This window comes from Meriones unguiculatus, chromosome 3, assembly GCF_030254825.1.
Source record: "Meriones unguiculatus strain TT.TT164.6M chromosome 3, Bangor_MerUng_6.1, whole genome shotgun sequence".
NCBI classification, from domain to species: Eukaryota; Metazoa; Chordata; class Mammalia; order Rodentia; family Muridae; genus Meriones; species Meriones unguiculatus.
This window is the reverse complement of record NC_083351.1, coordinates 89,525,632-89,552,723: the sequence shown is the minus strand read 5'-3', so window position 1 is coordinate 89,552,723 and position 27,092 is coordinate 89,525,632. Positions and strand designations below refer to the sequence as shown.

General features: G+C 49.8%; 2 protein-coding genes across 21 annotated transcripts in view; one reads left to right on the top strand and one right to left on the bottom strand.

The window, feature by feature from the left end:
- Fancc (FA complementation group C) overlaps positions 1-8,112 on the top strand; it is a 145,685-nt gene extending 137,573 nt beyond the window's left edge. For all 6 annotated transcript variants that reach the window (XM_060380332.1, XM_060380330.1, XM_060380329.1 and 3 more), the window contains 2 exons: positions 324-515; positions 5,693-8,112. In XM_060380332.1, the coding sequence (XP_060236315.1) occupies positions 324-515; positions 5,693-5,830 (330 nt within the window). In that variant the 3' untranslated portion in view covers positions 5,831-8,112. The remainder of the gene's footprint in view (positions 1-323; positions 516-5,692) is intronic.
- Positions 8,113-13,501: 5,389 nt separating this feature from the next.
- The window catches only part of Aopep (aminopeptidase O (putative)), a 293,944-nt gene continuing 280,353 nt past the window's right edge, over positions 13,502-27,092 (bottom strand). For 11 of the 15 annotated variants that reach the window (XM_060380316.1, XM_060380319.1, XM_060380315.1 and 8 more), the window contains 3 exons: positions 18,928-19,014; positions 16,905-17,049; positions 13,502-13,986 (listed from right to left, as the gene is read on the bottom strand). In XM_060380316.1, the coding sequence (XP_060236299.1) occupies positions 16,909-17,049; positions 18,928-19,014 (228 nt within the window). In that variant the 3' untranslated portion in view covers positions 13,502-13,986; positions 16,905-16,908. Of the gene's footprint in view, positions 14,610-16,904; positions 17,050-18,926; positions 19,015-19,934; positions 20,053-27,092 lie in introns of those variants that run through there. The other 4 variants (XR_009590796.1, XM_060380312.1, XR_009590797.1 and 1 more) reach the window with 4 other exon arrangements.

The following is a 27,092-nucleotide window of genomic DNA, read 5'->3' as shown; positions in this document are numbered from 1 at the left end:
GATTGATTGTGGCTGATGGTGAGGGTCTTCAAGGGGCCTTTTGTTTTTCCTACAATAAGAAAATTCTAACGACATTCTGCTGAGGGCTTGCCTTCATTTCCTTTCATAGAAAAGAAAGGCCAGGTCCTGGCATGGCGCCCTGGCTGCTTGGTGGGCAAGATGAAAGAAAGTCACGAAATTTCCATTACACCCATTTGGGTCCATGTGGAGCTGTGTGTGAACTAGCTGAGCATGTACCTGGCTGTTGCTCTTCCCCTGCTTCAAAGCATCAAGTAAGTCCCAGAGTCATTCATGTCCTGAGTCCTTTGTAATGTCTCACCCAGGTGGCGCTAAAGGAATTGCTCAACCGTCTCCTGATGCTGCTCGGAAGTGGCCCCCTCTCAGCTGTCGATCTGCAGGAAGCAGCTGAGAGTCCCAGTCCACCGATCTGTGCACAGCTCGTCAGATGCCTTCTTCTCAGCCTTTTGCTATGGACCCCAGAAGGCCATGCCAGTGCCCGGGAAGCCATCACCCGTGTAAGTTGCTCTCTTTTCCAACCCGTACTTCACATTTACACTCTAGGTCAATTAGATAATCTAATTTGGTTATCTCCTTGAGGGTCAAGGCCTTTGAGAGCATTGCCCTGGGATACTGTCCCAGGGTCTGGAAGTCAGTCAGCAAGGCCACCACTGGCACAGACCCAGAGGACACCTTTGCTGTTCAAGAAAACTAGTTTTCATGTTGCTGTTACAAAATCTGAGAAACAGCTACAAGGAAAGACTTATATATTTTGCTTTCAATTGGCTCAGAGGTGCTGGGCCCATGGTCAGGCAGATCATGTTGGCGAGAACTTGTGGCATTGGTTGTCTACCCAGAGTGTGGAGAAAACAGGGGGATCATCACCCATGACATCCCTAACGACCTCCCCCAGTGACCCGCTTCCTTCAGATAGTCCTACAGTTCCCAGAGCCTCCTCAGTAGTCCTAGCAGCAACTGGGAAGCCCTAGACATGTGAAGCACATGAGCCTGTGGGAGGACAAGTTGTATAAACTGTGACAGTTAGTTGGAAATTCTTGTAGAAGCACACAGGGCATGATGGCTTTGTAAAGGGATCAGTCAGAAGTGAGTCACATTTGTAACATAAGACCTTGCAATGATGGTTTGACTGTGACACCAAAAACAACAAAAGGAAAAGCTAGGGAAGGTAGACTACATCAAAGTTTAAAACTTGTGCATCAGAGGATACTATCAAAGTGCAAGGATGAATCAAGAAGGGGAGAAAACCAGGGTTAGGATGTGATATATACAGAATGCATTCAGAATTCTAATGACTGATAACAATACTAAATCATCTCTAGTGTAAAGAATAGGATAAGAATAGGATAGACACTTCTCCAAGGAAGATGTGCAAATGTTCGGAAGAAGCACCTGGGAAGATGCCCATGGCACTGTGGTTACCACATTGCACACCTAGATGGCGGCTGCTGCAGAACAAGTAAAGCAATAATGAGAATTAGAGCGGCATCCTCAGGTGTTCAGGTGTGTTTCCAGTAAAGACCGCTAGAGTGATGCAACTCTGAAGGAAGCGAAGTCTCACTCTGCTATGGGACATAGAGATCCTGTCCCCAGGCCTCCCCAAAGAACTGACGGCAGGGCCTTAAACAGGTATCTGTGTACCACGATTTGCAGCTGGTGATAGCAGCAAGAAGGAATGCATGGCTGGATAATGCATGCCTGTGCAGACATACCATGGATTACCCTTTGGGCTTGGAAAGCCAGGCCCTTCTGCCACGTGTTAAAACGTGGATGAAGCCTGAAAGCTTTTTGTACTGTGGAATCAACCATTTGCAAGGAAACTGACGCAAGTCCACCTGTTTGAGTTCTTTGGAATAATCTGGTTCGCAGAGGCAGAAGTAGAGCAGAGGCTTCCCCGGGGTTAGCTGTGCAGAGTGTCTGGAGATGGGTGGAGTAATGGTCATACAACATTGTGAATGTAGGTGGTGTAGGCCTGGAATCCCAGTGTATGAGAGGAGACAGGACCAGGCATTCAGGGTCATCCTCAGCCACATGTGAGTTGGGGCCAGCCTGTGCTACTTGCAATACTGCCTCAAAAGAAAACAAAAGGTGAACCACAACATTGCCAAGCACAAGTTTTACTCTCAATTAAAAGATATTAGCACCTTATGAAAATACATAGCTTGATGAAGTTTTACAAACAAACAAACAAACAAAAAAAAATAGAATTAAGGCATCCAGCAGCCAGCAACCCAGTCAAGAAAGGGCTGTTCCCAGAGCACCTCCTGGGTGTCAGTATGAACGAGAACACTAGAAGGAAAGTCAGGAGGCAGATGCCTTCCTGCCAAGAGCCCTCTATTCATCAGACAGAAGCCTCCTGTGCCTTGGGAGCTAAATGCAGGAGAGGACTGCCCTGTCCTGCATTGGGGCATGTTAGGATCAGAGTAAGGATATATTAAGAAAGCTAGTGAGTATGGTCCTAGAATACATGCCTTCAACAACATGGCAAAGCAGGACATGGTAATGAGGGACAGAGGCAGTCACCAATACAAATGTTGCCTCATTGTAACTTCATCTGCCATGTTGGATGTGGGGGATGTTAGACAAAGGGTCCAGTATTGCAGTTATGAGTGAGTCCTGACTCAGTGATTCCACCTAAAAGTTCCTCAGCTACACTTCAAGTGTTGTGCATACAGTGTACAAAGTAATGGCTGTGTTAACTAGACTGACTGGGAATCCGTTCACAATGTGGATAGAGCAGAACCATCACCAGAAACAAACTGCAACATATAGTCCCCTTGAAACAGGAGAACTCCATATGCCATGAGCTTACCAGTCGACTTCCATGCCAGGCCTGTTGCATCCGCTCTACCTGTCAGCTTCTCCCTGGGAGTCAGGCTAGCATGCACACCCAGTATCACATGATAACAGTGAATTTGTGTGCTCTCTTTTTGATTTCTTTTCTTGGTGATGTGATAGAATGTTCTGAGAAAAACAAGGTAGTTTATTCTGGCTCACAGTTCTAGGGTACAGTCCATCACGGTGGGGATGTTGCAGGAGCTGGAGGTGTAGCCGATCACAGCCTCCTTATTCAATAAACAGAGCATCATGGACGTGTAGACTCACCTGAGCTAACCTCTCTATTCAGTCTAGGACCTCAGCCCAGGCACCAGCACCGCTCAGTGCATCATCCTGCTTGAGTGGACAATCTACCTAACTCCTCATTGGCTTGTTCAATACCATTAACACCCCACAACAACACAATCACGGCAGAATGATAGCTCAGGCCTCATGAGGAAAAACATTAGACACCCCAGGTAAGGGACATTGCACAGAACTCCTAATCCTCGTCAAGGTCATAAGAAAGATGACTGAGGAAACTTCATAGCCAAGAGCCAAAGGACACACGACGGCAAAGTGTGCTATGTTGGTGCCCTGGAGAGGACACAGAGCACCGAGGAGGAAGAATAAAAAGTGCGCTTGAGGGATAGGGATACAGCGTGGGTAGTGGGAGCTCTCTCCACTGTGTAATCCCTGCAGTGACCAAATCTGATAGTGTTGAGTTGGCAGTAGGTGCTTCTCAATTACGGAATTGGTGTGTCTGACCTCTTCATAAATGCTCACATTGTCTGTGGACAGAGGGTCAGCTCTGCTGCTGGGACATGTCCTTCAGGGCCACGGGGTCCCTGCTCTGTTGCAGTCCTGTCACCCTCACTGAGTAGAGTTAGCAGGGAGTTGCAGGGGACCATTAATCAGGTCTATTCCAGGCACCCATTAATGGTGCTAATCTACACCTAACACTGCCCACTCACAGAAACTCCAGGTCAGATCAACTGCCTAGAGTACACAGAAGGCCTCACACTAGTTCCTCCAAGTTGTGCTCACTCGGGCTTAGGTGCTGTCCTTACAGACCCTGACAGCTATCATTGACACACAGCCTTCCTTTAGAGGAGGCATGGCTCCAGGCATCAGTAGCTGGGCTTTTGGTTTCTAACCGAGTTAATGGTAGTAGTCATCAACATTCAGGTTAGCCTTCTGCAAAAGGGCACTTCTGTAGGAGCAGTGTGGATATCACCATCTGAGGACTTTTGCCTTTGTGCAGATTTAATGTGAATTCAGAGAGCTGGTACAGACCTACTTCCAGGCGTGCGGTGTGCCCTCTGCCTCAGCAGCCGGTTCTGCAGAACTGAGTGGGCACTGTAGCAGGCAGCAGTCCACTTCCCTAGGACCTCCTGCCACCTTGGCAGTCTCTCCTTCCCGGCACAGCTCCGTTCCAGCCGTGAGCCTGGGGGTTGGCTGGCTCCTGGTCCTCTCGTGGGCTTCCCTGCCTGGCTTTGGCCTTCTGAATTGCCATATTCCTCAGCAGCCATCTGCTCTGGGTTTTTCTTTCTCTGCCCCTCATTGCCACATCCTTGTTCCCTCACTGGTGCTAGGATGGGCGTGCTTAGAGCACGTTTATGTTTGTAGCCTTCTCCATCCTGCCTGCTCTCACTGCATTTTTGTGAACCTCCTCTTGTCTTGAACTTCCTTCCCATCAGGTTGGCAGCAGTGTGAGATCCGCTCTGAGGTTTCCACATTTACTGTGACTTAACTTTTTCAACACACTGCAACACCCCAACCACCTAGGGCATACGTTTCTGTGGGGCTCCAGGTCCGGGAAAGACATAAGGTTAGGCTGTGTACTGACTACCTACTTGGCCCTGAGTGGGAGGCAGGCTGTGCCCACACAGGGTCTAGACATACACTGGGGATTGATGCTGCACCAGGAAGGACAGAGGCTGCCTCTAAGGTCTAGCACTGTGCATCTGGGTAGTGACAGGTCGGAAGCCCAAAGCCTGAAGAAGCCAGGCCATCCCAAGCCCCATTAACTTTGGCAACATGGCGAGGTGTGCAGATGTTAGGACTGCAGCTCTCCCTAGCTGTGTTCCACTTTACTGGTGGCCAGAGGTAGGAGGCCCAGGAATGAAGGGCTGGCTAGGCTGTGGGCCAGTGAAGGCCCAAAGTCAAGTTAGGGTAAACCTAGGGCCACTGGTCACCCTAGGGAAAGGCATGGGGAGACAAGAGGAAGCTGAGGTGGGGAATCTGCAGGTGCTGTATGAACCAATACAACAAGCATACCTTCCTCCAAACTCAGGGTTCCTTCATGCTGCTGCATTGAAAAGGTAGTGTCTTGCACAGATGACAGAGTCTCAACCTCCCTCTGTCATCTCAACAAAATTCTGTGAGGAAAGAAAGTACTGATGTCAACAAGCAAGAATGCCTCAGGGCTGTTAAAAGTTCAATTACCACCTACTCTGCATGCTGTGCTGTAGGTAGATGGCCCAGGAATGTCAGCTTAAGGCTGCTTGTGTGGAAGCAGGTGGCCTTTGCAAAGGAAGTAAAGTGACAGACACAGTTTGTTCCTCATCTTACACAATCCCAAAGCTGTGGCAGAGTGCTGAGAAGTCCTTGCTGCCTCCACTCTGCTTGTATGTGGCCCTGAGAGCCTAAGACCACCTGGGCCCGTGTGGTGGGGCTGGTCATCAGGAAGTGGCCCTTAGTGGCCTAGAGAGGGACCCCTGGAGTCAGATGTGCTTTGATAACTACCTTGTAAACAAGGCAGAAGTGACCCATGCCTCCCCTGTAGCCTTCTGCTGCGTGTACTGGGGAGGGCTGTCTGGATAGTGGTTTTCACCTTCCCTTTCTTCCCTGGTGGCAGATGGTGCACACGGATGCTGCAGCCCATGAGATTGTTGGCTTTCTTGACCAGACCTTGTTCAGATCCGATCATCTTTGTGATGAAGCCTCAAGAAAACTGGCCAGAGAGCTCCTTCAGGAGCTGCAAGCTCAGGTCTAGCAGGCAGCACAGAATGTGTGGACTTTGCATGGGCATCTGTCTGGTGAAGCTCCGACCCTGGAGGCCCTGTCTGACTTGAGCACACCTGTGTCTATGCATGCTGTGCAGCCTGGCCGAGGGGATCCATGAGAGTTATGAAGGGAAAGGTCCATACCACCCAGAGCGTTCCAGTCTTACATGATGAGAGCCATCCATCCGTGCCTGGTTTACTGACTCCTTTATCCAACCAAGCTGATAAAGGTGCCAGTGATGGTGGAGGGATGCTCAGCAGCAGGAGAGGTGAGCCCTGCAGCACACAGGTGAGCACCTCCCTTAGTAGGGACTATTGCCCAGCAAGGCCTTTGTTACTCAGTGCAGAAACGCTGTAAGGCACCCACTGAGGTGGCGGGACAGAGGTGGCCAGAAAAGGGTCATTACTTCCTCCTCCAGCAAACGCCCAAAAAAATCTGCTTCTTGGGTGACCCATGTAGAGTAAACAGGATTTGGGAACTGAAAACTAGCCTGTCCTCCTCTACTCGCTGTGGATGGGGATGCTGAGCACGTCTGTAAGCTGTCTAGTGAGACTGTATACAAGTAAGCAGTGTGTGAGCAGAGAAAGCCACCAAGCTGTGATCCTCCTGTAGATTTGCTACGAGAACCCTCTTCCCAAGTGCAGGTCAGCTTCAACTCTCAGAACATAGGAGTACACTCATAGGACGCCATTTGATTGCTACATTTACAGGGTCACTTAGAAGCACGGTGGGAAAGTTGTGAAGGGCCCTGGCTTTTCCCTTGCATTTACTCATTCAGGCTCTCAAGCAGCAGCCAGGGCAACACTGACCAGCCTGTGCTTGCTGGATCCCTGGTGATGGGTCCACGGGAAGATGGGGCTGGACTTTTTAGCTTTTTCACTCTAAATAAAAAGAACTTAATTTTTTATTTAATTATCCCCCCCCCCCATAAAAAAAAAAAAAGAAAGAAAGCTTCCCCTCCTACCTGTGGAAGCTTCAGGTCCCACAAAACTTGGCTTGGAAAAGACCATTTCTGACTTACCTCTGGACAAGCTGGGGTTCTGTCACCAAAGAAGGGAGAATGTCCAGAGGACAGGTAGATAGGAGCACTCAGTTGTTTCCTGTAAGCTAAACTTAATTATGACCGCACTTCTCTCTGACAAAGTAGCTGAGGTACTTTCCATTCTGAATGGGAAGAACAGCGTACACACTGCCATTCTTTCTCCCTGTGTGTTCACACATTTGTGTCCCGCAGCAGTCAGGAAGAGAAGAGATTATGTGTACTCTGCTTCCCTAGGACCCAGCCCACTCAGTATGCAGATGCTGAGTGGTTGGCAAGGACCCTTCTTGGCCAAGGAGCCCAGAACTGCAGTTGGAGAAAGATGAGAGATGAGTGTCCCTTCCTCTCTCTCTCTCCCCCTCTCTTTCCATCCAGAATATGGTCCTGCTCCTAGCTGGATACTGGATTTGAACACGAAGTCTTTTTATCACAAAGCCATTTCACAAACCCCAATCCAAAATTAAGCAAAATAAACTCCTTACAGAAACCAGACTCACATTTATTCCAGGCCATGTGCCAACTTTCGAGTGCACAGGTCCTAGAAACAGCATGGTTAAGGAGTTACTACTCCATCCAGAATCCAGCTGTAGCTACTTAACTGGAAGAACGTAAGATGGACAGTCAGGTGGGCTCTATACACCTGTGTCTCCGGCCGATGACTGGTGATTAGATGTGCTGCATACAAATAACAGTGCCACTTGGTTTTACAAAGGAAGAGGGCTGGGGAGACGACAGTTGAGCAGGTAGAGGTGCTGCAGGCCTGGCCACTGGAGTACCGCCCCAGAGCCCACATAAAGGTAGAAGAGACCCAGACCACTTTGTTGTCCTCTGATCTCACGTTTACACCATGTTCATGCCCAACATTATGCATAATAGTTATACATACAAATTTTTAATTTAAAAATAAATTCAAAATAAATTCTTACAGGCTACAACATGGAAGCTGCTATGCTAAGCTAGACCAGCCAGCCAGATGCAAAAGAACATTGTAAAATGCACATACGATCCTTAGAACAGAAAGATTCATGACAGCCTGGTGATTCCATGGGAGAGCAGGGATGGGGTTAGTGTCCGATGGGTACAAAGGAGTCTGTCGGGGAAGAGAAAGTTCAGAATACAGATGGCGGCAGTCACACAGCGATGAGATAGCACTGACGTTTGCTCTCAAGACACCAAGGCAGTGAATTCTCTGCTGTGAATATTTTGCCACAATAAAACCACTAAAATCTAAATTACAGTTCCGTCCACCCTGTAACACACCTGCTTTGGGTATTCCCTCCATTTCCAGGTGGCCTGGATCCCAGTGATGAGAACATTGGGATGGTATTCAGATGGTATTGTGCATATGTGACAGCCAAGGTTATGCGGTGCAGCTAACCTTGGGGTAAAGCCCTGGCTCAGTGAGTTAAGCCAAGACATTAGGAAAAAAGTGCACCTAAGGCCTGGCTCTGTTGGCAGGCTTTCACATCCAAGTTAGTCAAGTGGTTAACATGAAGAATGGGCTGACAGGCTCAGCTGTGTGCCCGGTTACGGAAGAGATGAGTGAGTGAGTGAGTGAGTGAGCAGAGGGTGCCTACAACAGTGTACACACGAGCCCAGTGTGTCTCCTGGAAAACCCCAGATCTGTGCCCCGTGTATCCATGGCTTCTACACCCAGGGAGTCAACCAACTGCCTTTGTAAACTCTGAAATGTGTTCACTGACCTCATTCAAAATTTTTTCTTGTCTTCCCACTTAAGACAGTTATCAGCTATTTCCAGTTCACAATCTCATGCCAATAGTCCAGAGATGGTTTAGGTGTGAGTGAGGGTACGGGATGCAGTCCATCACTGTGGACCAGGTGTGGTGGTGCACGCCTGCGGTCCCAGCTCTAGCGGTAGAAGGACCTGGAGGTACAGGTGACCCTCAGCCACTCAGGAAGCTTGGGCGAGGATGTGTCCTGGCTGTGTGGTCTGACAGTGTAAATGTAACAGTTCTATACAGACTTGAGTGTCTTTGGAATTTGTGGAGGGCCCTGAACCATCCCTCAGTGACACTGCACGATGGCTGCTGCCTTGCCTCTGGAGCGGTATGAGGCAGGGTGCTGGTTTTCTAGTTAAGTACTTTCATTGTTGGATCCTTGTGTTCTGACATGCATCCCGGGGACTTGGGCTCCATCTGCCATGTGCCTGACCTTTGTACAATCTATGGCCTCCCTTCCTCTCCCTTCCCTCCCGCTATGGCGAGACCCCGCTGGCACCAGTCTTTTCATGGACATAGTAACTCTCAGGTAAAATAACAACTACATTTCTTTACCATTAGATCACTATTGCTTTTTATAATTGAACAAACTGCTACCCACAGCCTCCCTCCCCAGGCAGACCTCACAGCCGTCTCCAGCCTTGACGGGCCACACTACTGAGTCTCCAGAGACTCAGCATTGGAGTCTGGAGGTAAGGGATGAGGTGAGGCTATGCTAGGCCCAGGTGGCCTTGCTCCTCCGGCTTTTCAATGCCTCAGGTTCCATCTGGTTGAGGAGGCTGCACTTCCCCCACAGGCTATTCCATCTGGAACGTGGGCAGAAAAGGCAGACCCACGAGAGCGGAAAAGAACCCTCCAGAATTTGGGATGCTGAATACTACAGTTAGTAGCTGCAGCACCTCCCACTGCCACTCCATGGGCACAGCAGCAGAGCGCCAGGCTCAAAGGGGGGCCTGGAAAGAAATTACGAGCAAGCAGAGGAAAAAGTTGGCTTAAGCAGTGAAGGGCACACAGCCACAGTGAGCCATGTGGCCAGGACAGAATATGGCCTGGGCTGTGACTTCCCTGGTGGATCACCTTCCTGTAATGCCCTGGGGCTCCCCTGGCCTCCCGGCCCTCCATCCTGCCAGTGCCTAGGTAAGGTTGCTATACAGATAAGAGACAGTGGGTTGACTCAGGACCGGTGGGACAGGTCCAGTACCCATCCCCGTTCTGTCCTTGGGGTTCGTAAGCCAGCCCAAGCCTGTTCCATCTCACGACTCTGAAATGAGCAGGTTTGATTTTCTAGGCTGTCTGTAGAGAAAGGGCCTTGTATCTCCAACACAAACCATGGCAGTTTTCTAGTGCCATCGTCAGCTGCTGATCCCACATTCTTAGGACTGCGTCCTTCTTTTGTTTCCTGGGCTTCTTTGAGAACAAGGGGCATGAACACTCCCAACTGGCTCAGCCTCCCTCCAAGGCAGAGCTTCTCTCTGGCCAGTCTTCCATGGGGTTATACATGGTAGCAAAGTTCTCAGCGCCTGCCCTGTCCTGGGAAGCTTCCTCGGTTTGTGCAAGGTTACCTTCCTCCTTTTCACACCGTCTGGTTTGTGGTCTGGGAGAGAGCTGCCTTATAGTCCATCAGTCTCTCAGAGAGCACCAATGGGTGGGAAGGGGTTATAAAACCTTGCCCTGAATAGTGGTCTGCTACCGCTTCCTCGTACCTCATAAAGGCCACAGCCCAGCCAGGGGGCTGAGTTCATGCCCCTCACTGAGACTAAGCAACTTTCCTTGGGAGGTTCAGGCAGGCCCAGCCCCAGCCCTGGATGTCTTGGAGATGAGATGGGGCCAGGCCGCCTCCGGGGTCTCTCTCAACACCTGAGGGCTGACTATTGTCTTGATGGCTCTTTTGAGTATGGGAACCCCAAGGTAGCTCAGACTGAAATGGCCGGGAAGGAGTGTTCCAAGGGGTTGCTTAACCACCAAGCTTTTGGAAACAATGTCAAGCCACTTGATGTCAGGTACTGTGGGAATGGCTATGGCAGGCCAACCACAGCCTCAGGCCCAGCACCCAGGTCTGCTTGGAGGCGTAGCTGGGGCAGGCTGTGCCCCTTTTCCTGCCCAGGCCAGTGCCATTCCTCTACTGGCTGGCTCCATCTACAACCCAGGCGGTGGCCAGCTGGACTGAAGCATAAAGCCTTGCATATGACTCCTTCAGATCCCAAGCCCCTAAGTACTGCTTTCTGTTTTAACAGCTGCTTTGGGGAGTTGCAGCAAAGGTAGCACTGGAGAACAGAGGTCCTTCTGTGTGTGCCATCCCCAGCTGGCTGGACCTCACTGGGCTCCTGTGGCTATGTCCTGCCGAACCAGTCAGGAGAAAAATTGGTAGGGGCTGCAGAATCTTCTCTTCATTTTCAAGGCATGGCTTACACTTAGGTACATATGTCATTTCTGTTCTACCCTGGGGACATTCTGTGACATTTCTGCTCACCACGTGCAAGAATGCCTTGCCAGGGTATAGAATGTATTTCATTCTTTTGATTTCCATTAAAAATAAATGCTTTAAAATCCTCCACTTCTACTGGCACAGCTGGGACAGAAAACCCAGAGCCTTTCTCAACACCACCCTTCCTTTCCTGCCTAGGTCCAGCCAGAATTGGGTGGTGGGCTCTTAGCCAGCTGGCCCCTGCCCCTTCCTGGGGCTCAACTCTCCTCCACAAGTCAGGTGTGGTGAGGCCAATGGCTGCCTTCCTAAGCCAAGTTCAGGGTATATGTAGGGTGGACAACACAGTGGGGTCACTGCTCTTCCCTCCTATGCAAGGAACCATGGTCCAGGGGCCATCAACAGAAGACCCAGATGCACCCCCTTCCTCCATACCTAGCTACTTGGACCAGGCAGAGCCTTGTCATAGTGTTGGCCATGGTCCACTGAGGCCTGTTGTAATCCTTGTGGAAGCATCCGCAGATGACACTGGTTCATAGTACTCATCTGGAGAGGAGATGGAATGACTACTAGGCCATCTTGCCCCAAGTGGCCAGGCCAGGGGTGGGAGGAGGCCATTTATGATGGTCTCAGTGAGTGCAGGCTGGCCCAGCCCTGGCCTCTTGTTCTCTAGTGATGGAGATGTTCTTGGCAATCAAGATGACAGTGTTTGGTGACAGGCAGAAGAAGAGGCTGGAGTGTTCCTGCAGTCCCACTCACCTCTTGGCAGTGATCTCGTGAGGATCCTCCTGTCCCAGCCCCTCTGCCCACTGGTGGCATCAGGAGAAGCTAGCATCTTCACCAAGAACCCACGTGTCTCCTTAGGGCCCATGTATCAAGCCTGAGGAAAAGGTACACCCCTGAGTTCCTCCAGGAATGGCTCAAGTGAGGCTGGGAAATGGCATGAAACAAGTGTCTGACCATTAAGCACAGCCTTTGTTTCTGTCCACATTATGTAGCAGACTCAAGTTTGGACTTCCAGGCTTTTCAACAGAGGCTCACTCTAACATCTGAGCAGCATCGTGGACAGGTCCCATGTGGGGGTTCCAAGAGCTGCGTAGGAAGGCAGGGCAGTGGAAATGCTTGGACATTAGACGCTCTGAAGACCAAGAGCTACACACTGACCCGGGATCCAGCCGAATCTCACCTGTGGCTTCACTCTGCCCACACCTGACTTGGGGCAGGACCCTGGGGTGACTGTCCACACACTTCCCCCCACAGCAACTCAGTCACCACCCTGGACCTATGTTGTAGAGCGAACTCTCTAGACATTCTTTCTCAATCAAACCCTGGTTCACATCCTACCTGACAGGTTAACAGTGCAGTGCTCTGGGTACTGTGAGGATCCTGTGCAGCCTTCCTGGTTCCGGAGGTCTCAGTCAGGAGAGGAAAGCCCGTTCCCACAGCCTCCAGAGCCTCTGCTGCAGCTATAGGTGCAGGAGCTGCTGCCTGGCTTGGGGGGAGGCGGGGAATAGGCTTTCAGCCAGAGTGGCAAAGGCCAGCTCTACAGGGGATCCTCTGCCAAAGCTGCGACACAGGCATCTGATCCCAATGAGGCCTCTATCGACCTGAAGCCACTGGGAAGAACCCAAGCAGCCAAAGCAAGACACGGGGCTCAGTGCTGATGGCTTGCTGTCAGGGACTAGCCCCCTGACAGCACCCACCTGTGCAGCAGCTCTGGACAAAGAACAAAACCAGACCAAACCAGGGCTCGATGCTCACCCCTAATTCACTGCAGGTAGGGGCTGCTGAGATTCTGGGTGTGGTTCCTGGTCCACCTCTAAGCAAGCCCAAAGTGAGTGCTTCTGAGAATGCGGGGCCACAGGCTCAGCCATCTATTTCAAGTCTTCACAGAGTGTAGTGTAATATGAAGCAGTGTAATATGAAGTCTTAACACATTTTGATTGTTCTACCATTACTGTATACAAAGCAGATAACCATTTGCAAGTCTCCGGCAACCATCCACAACGAAGTCACTGGTATACAACCCAGGCTCTGAAGCCCAATGGCTCTTTGCCAACATTTCTCTCAGTCTGCCCTAGAGCCTCCCTCACCCAGGCAGGTCTGAATGCAGAAGCCTGCCAGGCAGAATACTTCTGGCTCCTTCTCACATGGCTCAGCTTTGTCCAGGCACACGTGACTGCACCCACGGCACAGCCCCAAACATCTTTCCCTGGAGAGGAACTGGAACTTCTTAGAGCTTGTTCTGTAAGTTAATATTTAAAGGACGTCTCCCCCTACCCCCTTCCCTGTCCCAGAGTGGCTGAGGCTCACACCACACGAGTTACTTACTTTTGTGTTCAGCCTTCTTAGAATTAACATTACTTGAGGGAGGAAAGGATACCACATGTGGAAAGTGCCCATTCTGACACATGATCTTCCTTGCTTTCAAGCAGCATCAAATTCAGAAGCAAACAGGAGTACCAGCAAATCTAATACTTTATTAAGACAGCTTAGGCTTTCCTGCATTTTCAGAAACAAATGCTGTACTGGCTGAGCACATCAAAAGGACTCTGCGGAATCCTTGGGGACCAGCCACGGGAGCTGTCATGGGACTCTGTAGTCCCAGAGCATGGCAGCTACATTTCGAGATCACAGGAAGGAGGCAGCCAGTTCTCCATCTGCCTAAGGGAGAATGTCCTTCATTCTTCACACTGCCTTAAAATCGTAGCTCTGTCTGTGCTCAGGCCTGGGAGCAGGTGCAGCTGTTTATGAGGCTCCGCCTTTTATGTATGCCTTGGGATCCCAGTCTCTGGGAACCAGAAGCCCAAAATGCGACTGACCGATGCTGTGAGCTGATGGCTTTAGCAGCCACATAATCCTCCCTTTGATGTCCAGGGTCTGCAGTCCTGGCCTCTCCAGGTGTAGGAGAAGACATATGAGAAAGAGTCTCACTGTGATCTATCCTGTGAAGGAAACAGCAATAAAATTTATTACCCTAGTCACCACTGTCATTCCTGACTGCCCCTCCCAGCCTCTGACCTCCGATGGAGAGGGAACTTTCATGGGAGGACAGGGACGGGACTGGAGCCACACCTCACAGCCCTAGACCTGGGGTGCGTAGTCACACCACCAGCCACCCAGGGCCAGAGGTTCAATGACAAGGTGGCTATTGAAAGCGCCTTTCAGACCGGCATTCTCACTGCCTCAGAAGGTTCAACTCGGCACATGACAGGGCAAATGCTCACTTGTGCTCTTCTGCAAACTTTCCAGGGTTAGCTCTGCATTCTACAAATCCCTACCACAGGAGCACATACAGAGGATGCCACTGCTGTCCACACCTGGCAGCAGACACTCAGGCCCTTCATCTTCTTCTCCAAGGGAGGCCTGCCCGAGGCACTTACAGATGGGTAGGCTTTTTGCTCAAGGGCTCGACTCCTGTTCCTGCTGAACTGAGCCAGTGTGTGAAATGAGAACTGATATCAGCTCAGTAGGCACCGGAGGGCGGGTCCAATCACAGCTGGGCAGTGCCTCCTGGCATGCCATCGGCATCATCCTGCCAGCGTCTACGGAGACATGGAGACCTGGACTGCAAATACAAGAGAGAGTTCACCACGCCCGGCAGAGACAACAGAATCCCCCCCTCAAGAGTGGCATCAGCTGAGTCACGGTTGGCTCAACTTTCGTGATGCGTGTGGTTTTAGTTTTCTGTGATTTCCAATGCATTTGACATTACAGTGACCTAGTCAGCAGATCTGTATTTTCTGTAGATGCACTTTAAGGTGGTCAGCACACTGCTTGCACTCTTGATAACACACCCTTGGGACAGGCTGGTCTCTCCTCCTCTGGAACTTGGCTCCAAACCAAGCTGACCACCAGCCGTGGCCACACCTGGTAGCAGTGGCCTCAGCCCGGCAGCAACTTAACTGTCCCCATCTCACCTTCTCTTCAGGTGCAGAACTTAGCCACTGTGAACAAAGCGGAAACCAATCACTGTTCACCAATCAGCTAAGCTCTGCACCTTGTTAGAGAGGTCATCGCCGGCCATAACTAAAGGGCTGGTGAGCATCTTCGAAGGCTGTTGGCTTCGTTTCCAAAAAGCCACAAGGTGCATCTGTTCTCCGAACTGCAGAGAGAAAGTAGCCACGGTTCTGCAGGAGCAGCCAAGGTCATGGTTGCGTGGTAATCCCTGGCAATGTGATTTTAATCTCAAGTCACAAATCAGCATGCCAGGAACCCAAGCAGCCAGAGCAACTGAGGGCAGCGCCATGCCCTACCACTCCCATCCACAGGTGCTGAGCATCCTCCTCCACACCGCCTTTGAGCCCAGTACACTTGCAGTGCAGCCTGCTGCCATCCAGCGTGTTCGCTGCACTGTGTAGGGGAGCACTCATCAGCTATGTGACCAATACCCGAGGGACCATCCTTACTCTGAGTATAAGCCCTGTAAGCCTAGGGACACAACCTGTTCTCAAAATGTGGATCCTGAGTGGCCTGGGCTGTCTCTGGGCCCCTCAGGTGAGGGAGCACCTCTCTGACAGGAGGTGCGATATGTAGGGAGCATCTCTTGTTCCCATCCACACAGGTTTCTGGGGCTGCATTGGCTGGAGGGGCTTCGGACAGCAGAGACAGTTCCTAAGGGCACTAGGAAGCTAAGGACTGGTGACAAGTTTTTTGCCTGCTCAGGGACCAAAAAATCGTCAGTCACCAGAAGCACTGTGTGACTCTGTGGTTCCTCAAAAGTGAAGGCCAAGGGAACATTAAGAGGGAATAGTGGCTTCCCGGCCATTTTCACATACCACACACAATTCTCCCTGAGCGTAAGTGTATGGAGAAATGCCTGCAGGAGGCAGGTGGAGAGATGCCCGACTGCTTCTGCCTGTTTACACAGTCCACCTTCACAGCTTTGCCATCACGTACCATACCCCATGTCTCCCCTGCCTGGTGATGGTGGTCCCCAGCAATTCTGCAATAACATGGTCACATTTCAGTAAACATCTTTTCCCTTCAGAGTCCTAGTTCTTTCAGTACATAAAACATTCACACATACTACACAGAAGTGGGTTTTATAAAAGTGAAATGTGAGAATGTAAATGTCTAACAATGGGTTAAGACTAGCAACACAATTCTAAATATTCATCAATTAGTAATCACAGAGAACAGAGTAACACAAACAGTGATTGAGATCTGATTTGAAATTTAAAAAGATAAACAAATGTAAGCATCACATCATGTGCCACCATGAAGATAAAGTGAGAAGGTGGAGAAGGGTGGTCTGGGACTGTGAAAGAAACACTAACCATGCCCTGTGGCTAAACGACATCACTGGTTGACAAGTAACACAGCAAGGACTCTGGGAGCCGAGGCGAGTCCTACTCCAGCGTGAGGTCGAAACAGACCTGCCCGTAGGACACAGGTGTCCTGTGGGAAGGAGAGGCTGGGAGGACCTGCTGCCTACCTCACACAAGTGTCACCGAGCAGAAGAGATGGGCAGGAGTCGTCCGCTGCCTACTTTATAGGTCAGGGGGACAAGAGGCCAAGAGTCTCAGGTATGTGTGGCATACAGAAGAAGCTCGGAGCAGAGCAGTGTGGCCATGTTGACCTTGATTCTGACACCCGCGGATCTGTACAAAACCCAAGGTGGCCAAAGCAGTGCAGGGGTGGGGGGTGTCACTCCCTTCAGGAGGACACCTATTTTACATCCATGGTTCCAGAAGATGAGGTAGCTCCAGGGACCCTGAGCCTTCCTGTTCTTGGGGGCCCATCCTGCTAGCTCCCCAAAGCCACTTTGGCAGCCCTTCTGGTGCTGTGATGGCCTTGGCTCATCATGTGGCTTACAAATGGACTTAAGATGTTTAGGTGGAAAAATGAAGGAGAGAATTACCTCTTTAAAACAGCATTTCGGTCACCACCTGCGCTGAGGCTCTGTCCATGTGTTCCTTCACCAGCTCAAAGCACTTGTGGGCAAGCTGCTGCTGCCTGGCATCCTCATTCACCATCAGCTCCCCATACAGGTATATGCCCATGGCCTGCAGGGCATGGAGGCCAGAGAAGAATGGGAAAGGCGTAAGAGGCTGTACATGTTCATGGGGACATGTTTGTACTTGATTTACACAAGCCAGTCTAAAAGCACAACTGCTGTGCAGCTGACCAGCTAGCTGGACGTTGCAGTTTCTGCTCTGTCTCTTCCTTGTCCTCACCTACACTCTGAAGCTGAACATGGTGGCACAGGCCTTTAATCCCAGCAGTGGGAGTCAGTATAGGCAGATCTCGGAGTTCAAGGTCAGCTTGGTCTACACAGCAAGTTCTACGTTAGGCAGGGTCACACAATGGAACCCTAGTTCAAAAAAACAACCCAACAACAGAAACATGGGATTTTATTGGTCCTGTCAATGGACTCTGGTACCCAAATGTCAAGCTGTCCCACAGTGGCTACTCTGGGCAGAGCCACTGCTCCCCAAGTGCTCACTGTGGAATACCTTTCTGTCAGGTCAGTGCATCCCAAAAGGCAGCTAGTTCACCAAGTCCATCACACCACGCCACAGAGACCACATGGCCAGGGCTGCAGGCAGGGCAGATGCCATCACTGTGGCCAAGCCCGAACACCTTCCACCACTAGGTCCCAAAACATCAGACACTGGCTCTGCTGCTTTGAACTTGCACTGTGCCAACATTAAACACAAGTCAGTTACATTCTGCAAGACCAAGAGTTCTGCCTGCTTTCTTGTTCTGTGGAGCTTCCCAAGGGTTACAGCCTGCTTCAAATTCAAAAGACTTCAAAGGCAGCATAGGATAAAACCAAAGTGTTGGCTTCCAAAGTGCTTTCCTGCACGGGCTGAGGAGTGGAAATGCCTGTTCCCTGGGCAGCAGGTGGTTCCACTGAGCTGCTCTAGCTCTGATCCTGTGTGCTTTCTCACATGCCTCTTATTCCCCTGTGCAGAAAGCCACACCTCTTTCTTTATGGGACTAACCGGCCCTTACTGTGCTGACTGCCCCTGTCCTCAGACTCTGTCAAAAGTCCATCTGTCCTCCCCACCCCCGCTTTCCACCCCACCCAAAGTGGCTCCAGCTCACCAGCCTACAGCCTGCACACAGGCTGGCCAGAGACACAGACTGGGGTTGGAGTGGGGGTCATGTGGGGACATGCCCTGAGGACAAAGCGTTAGAGGAGGTGCCCTGAGGGGGGTATGGACATTACCACCCCCCCCACACCACATACACACAACACCACATATATGTATGTATATGGTATATATTTATACCATATACACACTACACACACACCACACATATACAGTATATATACACACACCATATACACACTACACACATCACATACACACATCATGTATATACCACATATACACCACACACTACATACACATACCACACACACCATACCACCACAACCCCACAGATTCTGCTTCCTAGGACATTCTTTATTGCTGTTTTTGTTTTCTAGACAGGGTTTCCCTGTGTAGCCCTGGCTGTCCTGGACCCATTTGGCAGATGAGACTGGCCTTGAACTCACAGAGATCCACCTGCTTCTACCTTCCTGAGAGATGGGATTACAGGCCTGTGCCAGCACGCCTGGCTTCTGAGGCATTTTTAAAGGAAGGAAATAGCACAGGCAGGACTGGGTCTGGCATGAATTCCAAACAGGTGATCTAAGGGTCTCCCAGGCAACCCATTCATGTGCTGTACTTGCGCTCTGAGTCTCTACCAACTAGATGGACCCATGGCGTTCTAAGCCATGACTTGGACCGCAAGCTCTGGAGCAAGCCTCACGTCTGCTCACAATTGCCAGTGCATCTTCAAATGTTCTGAAACTCTTTGTTCTGAAAGAAATGTGCAGAGCTTGCAACTGTGACGGTGGCCGACTTCCACTGCACAGAGAGCACACTCACCTGATCCTCCTGGAGGAACCTCTCCACCTGCTCATATGCGTCTGTGTACTTGTGCTTAATAACCAGCTCACACCATCGGTGTCGAACCTTTGGAAACAAGACAGGAGACTGGTGAGCCATGGTCCTCCCCCTGAGTGCAGTTTCACCGAAGCCCGGGCACTTCTGCAGGCACTGTGGCTGAGCGGGCTAAAGATAGCAGCTTCACAGTGTCACACACAGCCGTGCATGGTTCATCCTGAGGTGAGCACCTCCGCTGAGATGGATGGAGAAGCTCCAGCAGGCTGCTCTCAGCCTGGCAGCTCCTGAGGTGAGTCCCCCATTGCACCATGTGCACCATGCACAAATGCCATGCTCTTTCCAAAGACCATCCTAAAGGCTCGCCTGTGGGAACTTGTCTTACAAACTCAGCAGGCACCCACTGCCTGTGAGACAACAGCAGAGTCACCAGGCACAAGCGCCTTTACAGGCCCAAAGCTGTGCCAAGGCACATTAATGTTTTTTAAAACCAGGAGCTTCTGCCTGTATGGCTCTCAGACTCCAGTGCCAACAGCTGGCAAGCTGTCTGAGCCACACCCAGTGAGCAACCAGCCATCAGTTAAAGCTGTCTCCCTGCCCTGCTTTAGTACCAGCCAGAGAAAGTTAAAGTCTCTTCATGCCACCCTTGTTTTTACTGCCTTTTAAGAGGGAGACACTGTGCAGTGATCCATTTGCAGGTAGAAATAAATGTAAGCAATGCCAACACTTTGGCTAGGCCCCTGCAAATCACATCTCTATGGGAAATTTCCAGAAACTGACAATGCACAGGAGTGGGGGGTGGTGAGGGAGCCCCTAGAAAACCAGAAGGAGTTAGCTCTTCCGTTCTCCAGTCAGGGGCACACCAGGACTATGGGCATCTGGCCCAGAGATGACTCTCGAACCACATACGCAGAGTACTTTGTACTCTGGGGTCCTTTGTACCTCTCCCCATCCTCCTAATTCAAGGTCATTTCTAATGGCCACATTCACACCTGGCAGTTTGTGATCTTTGAAGGAGGACTAGCCAGGAGTCCTCAGGACGATAGTCATCCGGGGATCCGCTGCTCTGCCACTTGTTCAGGCCCGGGAAAAGAACCTCAACTTTCTCAACTGCAAAACAGCAAAATACCTGTACCCACTTTTAATAATGGGCACATATATGAGAGCTCTGTCCAAAGTATTCTGAGGATCTACAACTGTGGAACCTGGTTGAATTACACTTTAGCTGCTATGCCTTTTGTCACTCTAAGCCTGCAAGGTATGCATTTTAGATGTTATTTTGAAGATGGAAGGCTTTGGAAAAGTTTGGGATTGAAGCCTGAGGTGAACAGTGAGACTAACTGCTCTCTGCGTAAGGGATGCATTAAAGCAGAGCCTAACTGCTGCATGGTGGAGGCTCTGAGGAAAGATCAGGCAGCGAGAGGTCCCTTAAAGGAGGAGACATTCCACACCACTGACTGATGGGCAGTCCACAGTGCACATGTGCAGTCAGGGTCTGACTCTCGTGGGCAGACGGGAGGTAGGAAGTCTGCTGGCCTGGGGCCTACTTACAGGATCAGCTATGAGGGTAGGGGAAACAAGAAACTTCACCAAGGAGTGCCCCCCCCCCCGACAGGATCTAAATCATGTGGCCCAGTTGACCTCAGATTTGATATACAGCCAATGATGTACATCTTGAGGTTTTGCACGCTCTGCCTCCACTTTTCAGGCATCAGGATTACAAGTGTGAGTACCATGACTCATGCAGCCCTTTATAAACCCAGGGGTTCATGCACGACGGGTGAGCACTTCTTCCTGGCCAGTTACAGCTCCAGACCCTCATCTTGTTCTCTGTGCTCTCCTATGTACATACAGAGAAATAAACCAGGGTTCATCTGCAATTAGAAAAAGGCCCCACGGGCAGGCTGCAGCAGCCCTGCTGGGATATGTGAAGGTTCAGGAGGCCACAACACAGAGGCTCTTTCACAACGTGAAGTCAGCATTTCCACTTCTCTTACAGTTAGAAATGGTTTATTGTCATGACTAATAAGAGCGCCAATTTTCTGACTCCTGAAGGGTAGCTAACACAGCATCCAGGAAGGACAGAATGTCTGCCCCACCCCACAGAGAGCAGGACAAAACAGCCTTTTCATCATCGAGGGCTGTATGCATTTTAGTGTTTCAAAGACAGGATGTTTAAAAGACACCAGAGTGATGCTGCAAGGCTGAGAGCCCTCACCCCCAACCCAGTTTCCACTCACGCAAGGACTTTTAGTTTTCTTTTTAGTTCTTTGGGCAACAAAGAGCATCTTAGTTTTCTCCTCCAATCTCGCAAGCCCCCACAATCCATCCCCTCACAGAATAAGGTTACACCTGGCACCTCAGCAGTTCCTCAAAGTGTGCACCAGTGGATGGCTGAATTGCCTTCCTCCAGATCACAGACCCTGGTGCTCTTCAGAGGCAACACCTTGAGTCAAGTCCCCTCCTAGACTAACACTGGCAGGAGTCAATACCCCACAAGCCAAACCACAACACTAAGAAGCAGCTGGGCTTAATTTGTATATTCTTTCTCATTTTTCCGTAACTGGTGGATTATTGTGGGATGGTCAACCTTAACCTATCTTTTAAGGTTCCTTACGTAAAGATAAAAGAAGGGGCTTACTGTATAGATCACGACAGGGGTTGGCAACCCCTGCACGGCTGCACTGTGTCGGTGTGGGAATGGGACCCAACTAAACCAAGACTGCTAACAGACCAAGAGCCGCCCCTCTCCATGCTAGGACTCTTGTTTCTGAGCAGAGGTTTTTCTTACACCATCTAACACAACAGCATAACAAGCGCTACTCTGATCTGGATTTAAAATAATCAGTGCAGTAGACTGTCTGGGCTTATGATTTGCATGAAGAAAGATAGACTTCCCAATCCCGGTGGTAACCACTGCTGAGTTCCACACACTGGAGCTGAAGCAGATGCCCCTGGAGGGATGGTACCTGTAACACTGAAGATGGAGACAACCTTCGAGGCCATGAAAACGCAGGTGTATGCTGGCTCCTTCTCCTACCATCACTCTGCATCTGCATGTCCTGAGCTGCTCCCAGTGCTGAGGCTACTGGCCTCTGACAAGGGGGGCAGCTTACAGGAGGTACTGTTTACCAAGTGCAGCAGGGTGATGGGAAAGTGGAAGGGCAGTGGACACTGTTACACTAACTAATTTAAAGCAGCTCAGAGCTTCTGGCCAACAGGGACAGAGAACAAGAGCCTCAGGGAGGAATCTTGGGAGGGCAGCCTCCATCTTAAAAGGCAGAACATCTCTTTCACAGCCTGGTTAGCCAGCATTTACCTCTCCTATTTTATCACTGGCTCATCCCTATTTGCCTGTCCTGGTTAGCCAGCATTTACCTTCTATTTTATCACTGGCTCGTCCCTATTTGCCTGTAGGATATTTCGTGTCAGGGGATGAGCTCTGGACTAACCAGCAAGCCCGTTCTCCAGAGTCTTTTGACTCTGGCCATGGTGGTTTTGCTTCAACAGTTGTAGCTGAATTTATTGATTATTTTTCTTACAGTTTTTCAATTCTGTTCTTTTAGTTTTAGCATCTGTTTATGTATGTGCTCCAAATGATCTAACTTCATACTTTTCTTTGGTTAACTGAGACACAGTTTTACTATGTAACCCAGATTGATCTAGACTTTCCAGTGTAGCTCGAGGCTGCCTCCCAAGTTCTGGGATTATAGGCTGTTAGCCACCATACTTGGAAAACTACACTTTAAATATTTATGTTTTCTTATACTTCCCCTGTTAGTGGAACTGAAATTTAATGATTTAAACAGCTTTTGTTAAGAATCCCCATCAAGTATGGAGTTAGCAAATGCTTAGTCTGCTTAGTCTCCGCAGTGCCCACATGGTCAGGCCAGACCAAGATGGAAGAGGCCAAAAGAAAGGTGGAAGCCTGGAGAGGTGGGCAGAAGAGGCCAATTAAGAGTCATTCCTGTATCCCCCCATAAGCCCCTTCCTCCTCCCCTCCCGATCCCACCCTCCCCCTTGATACAAAATGAATAAAGTGTAATTAATAAAAGTTAAATAAAAAAAAGAAAAAATATTACAAAAAAGAAAAGAAAAGAAAAGAAAAGAAAAGAAAAGAGTCATTCCTGGAAGTGAAACTGAATGGCTCCTGCCTCTGTGTTGTCTTTATTCTGGCTGGACACGTGGCTACCAAGAACTTTCTCTCTCTTCTCTTCTGAGCTGAAAATGCAGACAGTAGACAATCCTGACTAGGTGTGCAGAAGGAGGCACAGCCTAGAGCCTGGCTGGCCCCACACTGCCCCCAAGGCTGAAGGACACACACACAGGGCCTAGCCCACAAATGACAGGATAGAGAAGCTGGGTTTCCAGAGACTTCCCAGCTGCCATAAAGTTGATTCTTGTGTGATATACAGCTGTGCAACAACAACAAAAAATTAGTTGGTTGTGGCACACCTCTTCAATTCCTGTACTCATGTGCCAGGGGCAGGCAGACCTCTTAAAGTTTCAGGCCAGTCTACTCTACTTAGAATGTTCTAGGCCAGCCAGGGCTACAGTAAGACTCCATTTCAAAACCAAACACACATACTCCCCCAAAACCTTAGAAAAGCTGCTTCTCAGAATGCTTTTCTTAGAATGTGAGAGGGCACGGCTGGGTTTTCGCACTGAGGTGTCCATCTATACCACTGAAAATGGCCTTCAGAGACCCCAACAGTACAAGGTCCTGGGCTATGAAGCATGCCACGTGCTTGTTGGGTTGGGTGTAGCTGGGAAGGTGGGTGCATGGAGGAAGGGCCTGCAAAAACCTTCATGTTGGAACTGCATCTGAGGCCAGACAACTAAACCTGCTGGGTAGTTCAATAACAGCCCTGTGTCTTACAGAGTAGGCCTGGAACCAGGACGGGGTGTGGCAGCAGGTCTGAGAGTTTTGGGCCTACATTCAGCCAGGGTCTAAAAGGCATCATAGGTGAAAAACACAGTAGGGATAGTGAAGTATGTAGACATGGGGGAAGGGACGGCACAGAGGGATTCCACCAGGCACACTTATGCACATAGCTGTGCCTGAGCATGTACAAATAGGTACACATAGGCAAATGTTATTTAATAACATCTCCCTATATGCAACACACTGAGTTTTTATTATTGTTTTAATGCTAGTTTACAACATACTAAAATTTTGTGGCCTGTTGTTTTGTGGGAAATTGACAAATCTAGGTCCCTAAACTGAGGGTCAGAAGAGTGTTAGGCATCCTGGGAGGTGGGAGAGCCTGGCGACCCCTGGGTAGTAAGCATATCACCTTAATACTATGGCCTTCTTTTTTAACTACAAAAGTTGATTACTGACTCTGTGAGACGCTGGAAATAGGCAACACAAGGGAATGTGCGCCCAGGTGACAGGGCAGGATCTACAAGCTGGCTGTTCTCATTCCAGGACAGTGATCGTGATGGCCGTGAATAGGGTGGGCTGCAAGAGCAAGAAGGGAGGGGTGGGGCCACACAGCTCAAGACCAACCAGCTCTAGCCATGAATCTTGGATGCAGAAGAACATGGGGCCTAGGTGACCACTGGAAGGAAGAGAAGAGGCCTTGAGGGTTGGTGCTCACAGCACCCTCTGGGAAGCACATCCAGGGGCTGAATTCTGCTAATTTCCCAAACCATTTGTACAGAGCACTCACTTGGTCTCACACCAGGCCCAGCTATATGAACTGAAAAGTCCCTCAGAGCTGAAAGGCTCTTCATTTGGAAACAACAGAGGAAGCCTGCTCTTCTGATGTCTACAGTCTTAAAGCAGCACCACCTAGAAAGCTGCTTCCATCCCTGAACTGTACCTCAGATTCAGGGCTAAGACGTGATGCCATCAGGAATGCCTGGAAACAGCTGGTGCCCAGCCTAACTCTTCTTTGAACCCAAGGTACTGCAGTCCCAGCATCGCTACTGCTCTGGCATTAGGGCCTGGCAGAGTCTTTCTGTTCAGGTCCAGATACAGGGTACTGCTGGCCCTCTGGCCATTTGGCTTTGGTCCTCAAGAACAGGGTGGGCACAGCTCCTTACTAAAACCATTATTTACAGAACAGGCTATGGGCTACGCTGACCTAGCTTGTACAGTGCTGGCCAAGTATGTCAATGGACACCCAGGAGGGAATTTGTGAGACCTCGGAATGGAGCCAGTATAAAATATAGAATGGCTCAGAGTGCTGGTCCCAAGTCCCAAGTCCTCCGCAGTTCCAATCCCAGCCTCAACATTCTCTCTGAAAAGGATTATTAGGAGGGAGAGCCTGTGTCTCACTGGCCTGTGGGACCCATACAGAGGCTGGTCCAGTGCTGTGGTAGCCAGGTGTGGACAGTGATGCTGGTGTTGAAGGAATGAGCACAGTCAGCAATAGCAGAAGGCTCCTTGCTATGGGTGGGTGGATTTGCCCTGCCTTATACTCCCATCACAGGCTCAAAGTCATGGGACTAGCCAATCAAGGGCTGAAACCACAGCCTGAGCCAAAAGGAACCTGTTCTCTTTACAAGCTGATCATCTCTGGCATTTGTTGGAATAACAGCTGCATAGACCTATTATCAGATTTTTCTATCCCAGCATTTTACATGAAATTACAACAAGGAATCAGCCATCCACCCTCAGGGCTAAAGTGCACCCTCTTTGCAGCTAAGAGGCTCAGTGCTTAACTGAATTCCAGCCTCCCCAGGGCCTGCTTACTACTACATCAACCAAGTCTCTGTATTTTTCAAACTTTTAAGTATAATTACTAGAACACCCTAGAAGTTCAGCATCTACTGACAGTTATAGCAATTTAAATCCTCACATCACTTTTGTGACATTTAGAATATCAGTCTCAAATGGTAGCCTCTAGCTCTGTTATGGAACCCGAGTAGGGGCAGGCCAATGTGGGGGAGTGAGAAGGGGGGCCAAGCTGTGTCACTAGGTGGCTGCAGAGTTGGTGAAAGCAAATTTAGCAGTGGCATGGCGACCCCACTGGCCTTCAAGCACAGTGTTTGGTTGCTGCTTACTTCTGAATGGATAGCACTTCTGCAAATGGAGAATGCTTTCAGTGACTTTGAAATTATAACGCACAGTTGGAAGCTATAAAATGCTTTGAAGAATACCACCCATCCTATTTATGACAGGAAGCCCCTTTCTTTCTCAGTCCTTTTGATTTTGAAATTTACTGCTAAAGGGAAAAAAAAAATCGGTCCAGGGAACATGATCTGGGAAGACCATTAAACCTCATTTGGAGTTTCATTTTATATCTCTAAACAGAAAGATGAAGGCTTGGGGCTTTTGTAAGTTAATAAGTCTACATTGCAATAAACAACCCTGCTTTTTCAATTTGTGTGCTTAAATTAGATTTACTTGCTTTAAAGAGGGTTCACTGCTGGTGAGAGGCACAGCGGCTGCAGGCTGAAGGCACTGCAGCTAAGAAGTGCTCAGCAGGGTCTGCAATGGTAGGTACTGACCTGCTCTTTCTTCTGAGACCAAACAACTGTCATCTGCGGTTTGTGTGCCACACAAAACTTTCAGCATCTGTTCTGTTGCTCCTCCTCACTCACTGCTCGACGCTCCCAAAGGACTGGAACTTAAAACATTGTTTTTCTAATAAAGGCATTTAGCCCTTACTTCAGTTGCTGTTGTAAAGCCATAGCAGTGTTAAATCTTAGTGTAGTTGGTGTATAACCTAGGCCAGTGACACATGGAGACTGGGAAGATCGCTCAGTCAGTAAAATTCTTGCCTTGCAAATATGAGGGATGGTGAGCAAGTAATTCCAGCCACTGCAAAGACAGATTACCCTGGAGAAACACCACCTGAGGCTGAACACCATCAGAACGTGCCTGTGTCCCTTTGTGGACACACACTGAGTGATGCCTCAGTGCTGGAGCTACCACACAGCAGACAAGGTGCACAGGGAGGGCCAAGAGTGGCGACAGTTGTCAAATACAAATGTAGGGCCAAGAGTGGCGACAGTTGTCAAATACAAATGCAAGTGCAACAGGACACAGCAGCCTCACCTGTGTGTGAACCCTATCCTCTCCCCTTATACACAGAAAACTCTGTTCATGACCATTAAAGGCCTGGTGCCAGCCAGGAGAATGTGGAGCTGACATGGGGCTTGCACTGGATTCAGGCACTTCCTTTCCCAAGACTTTT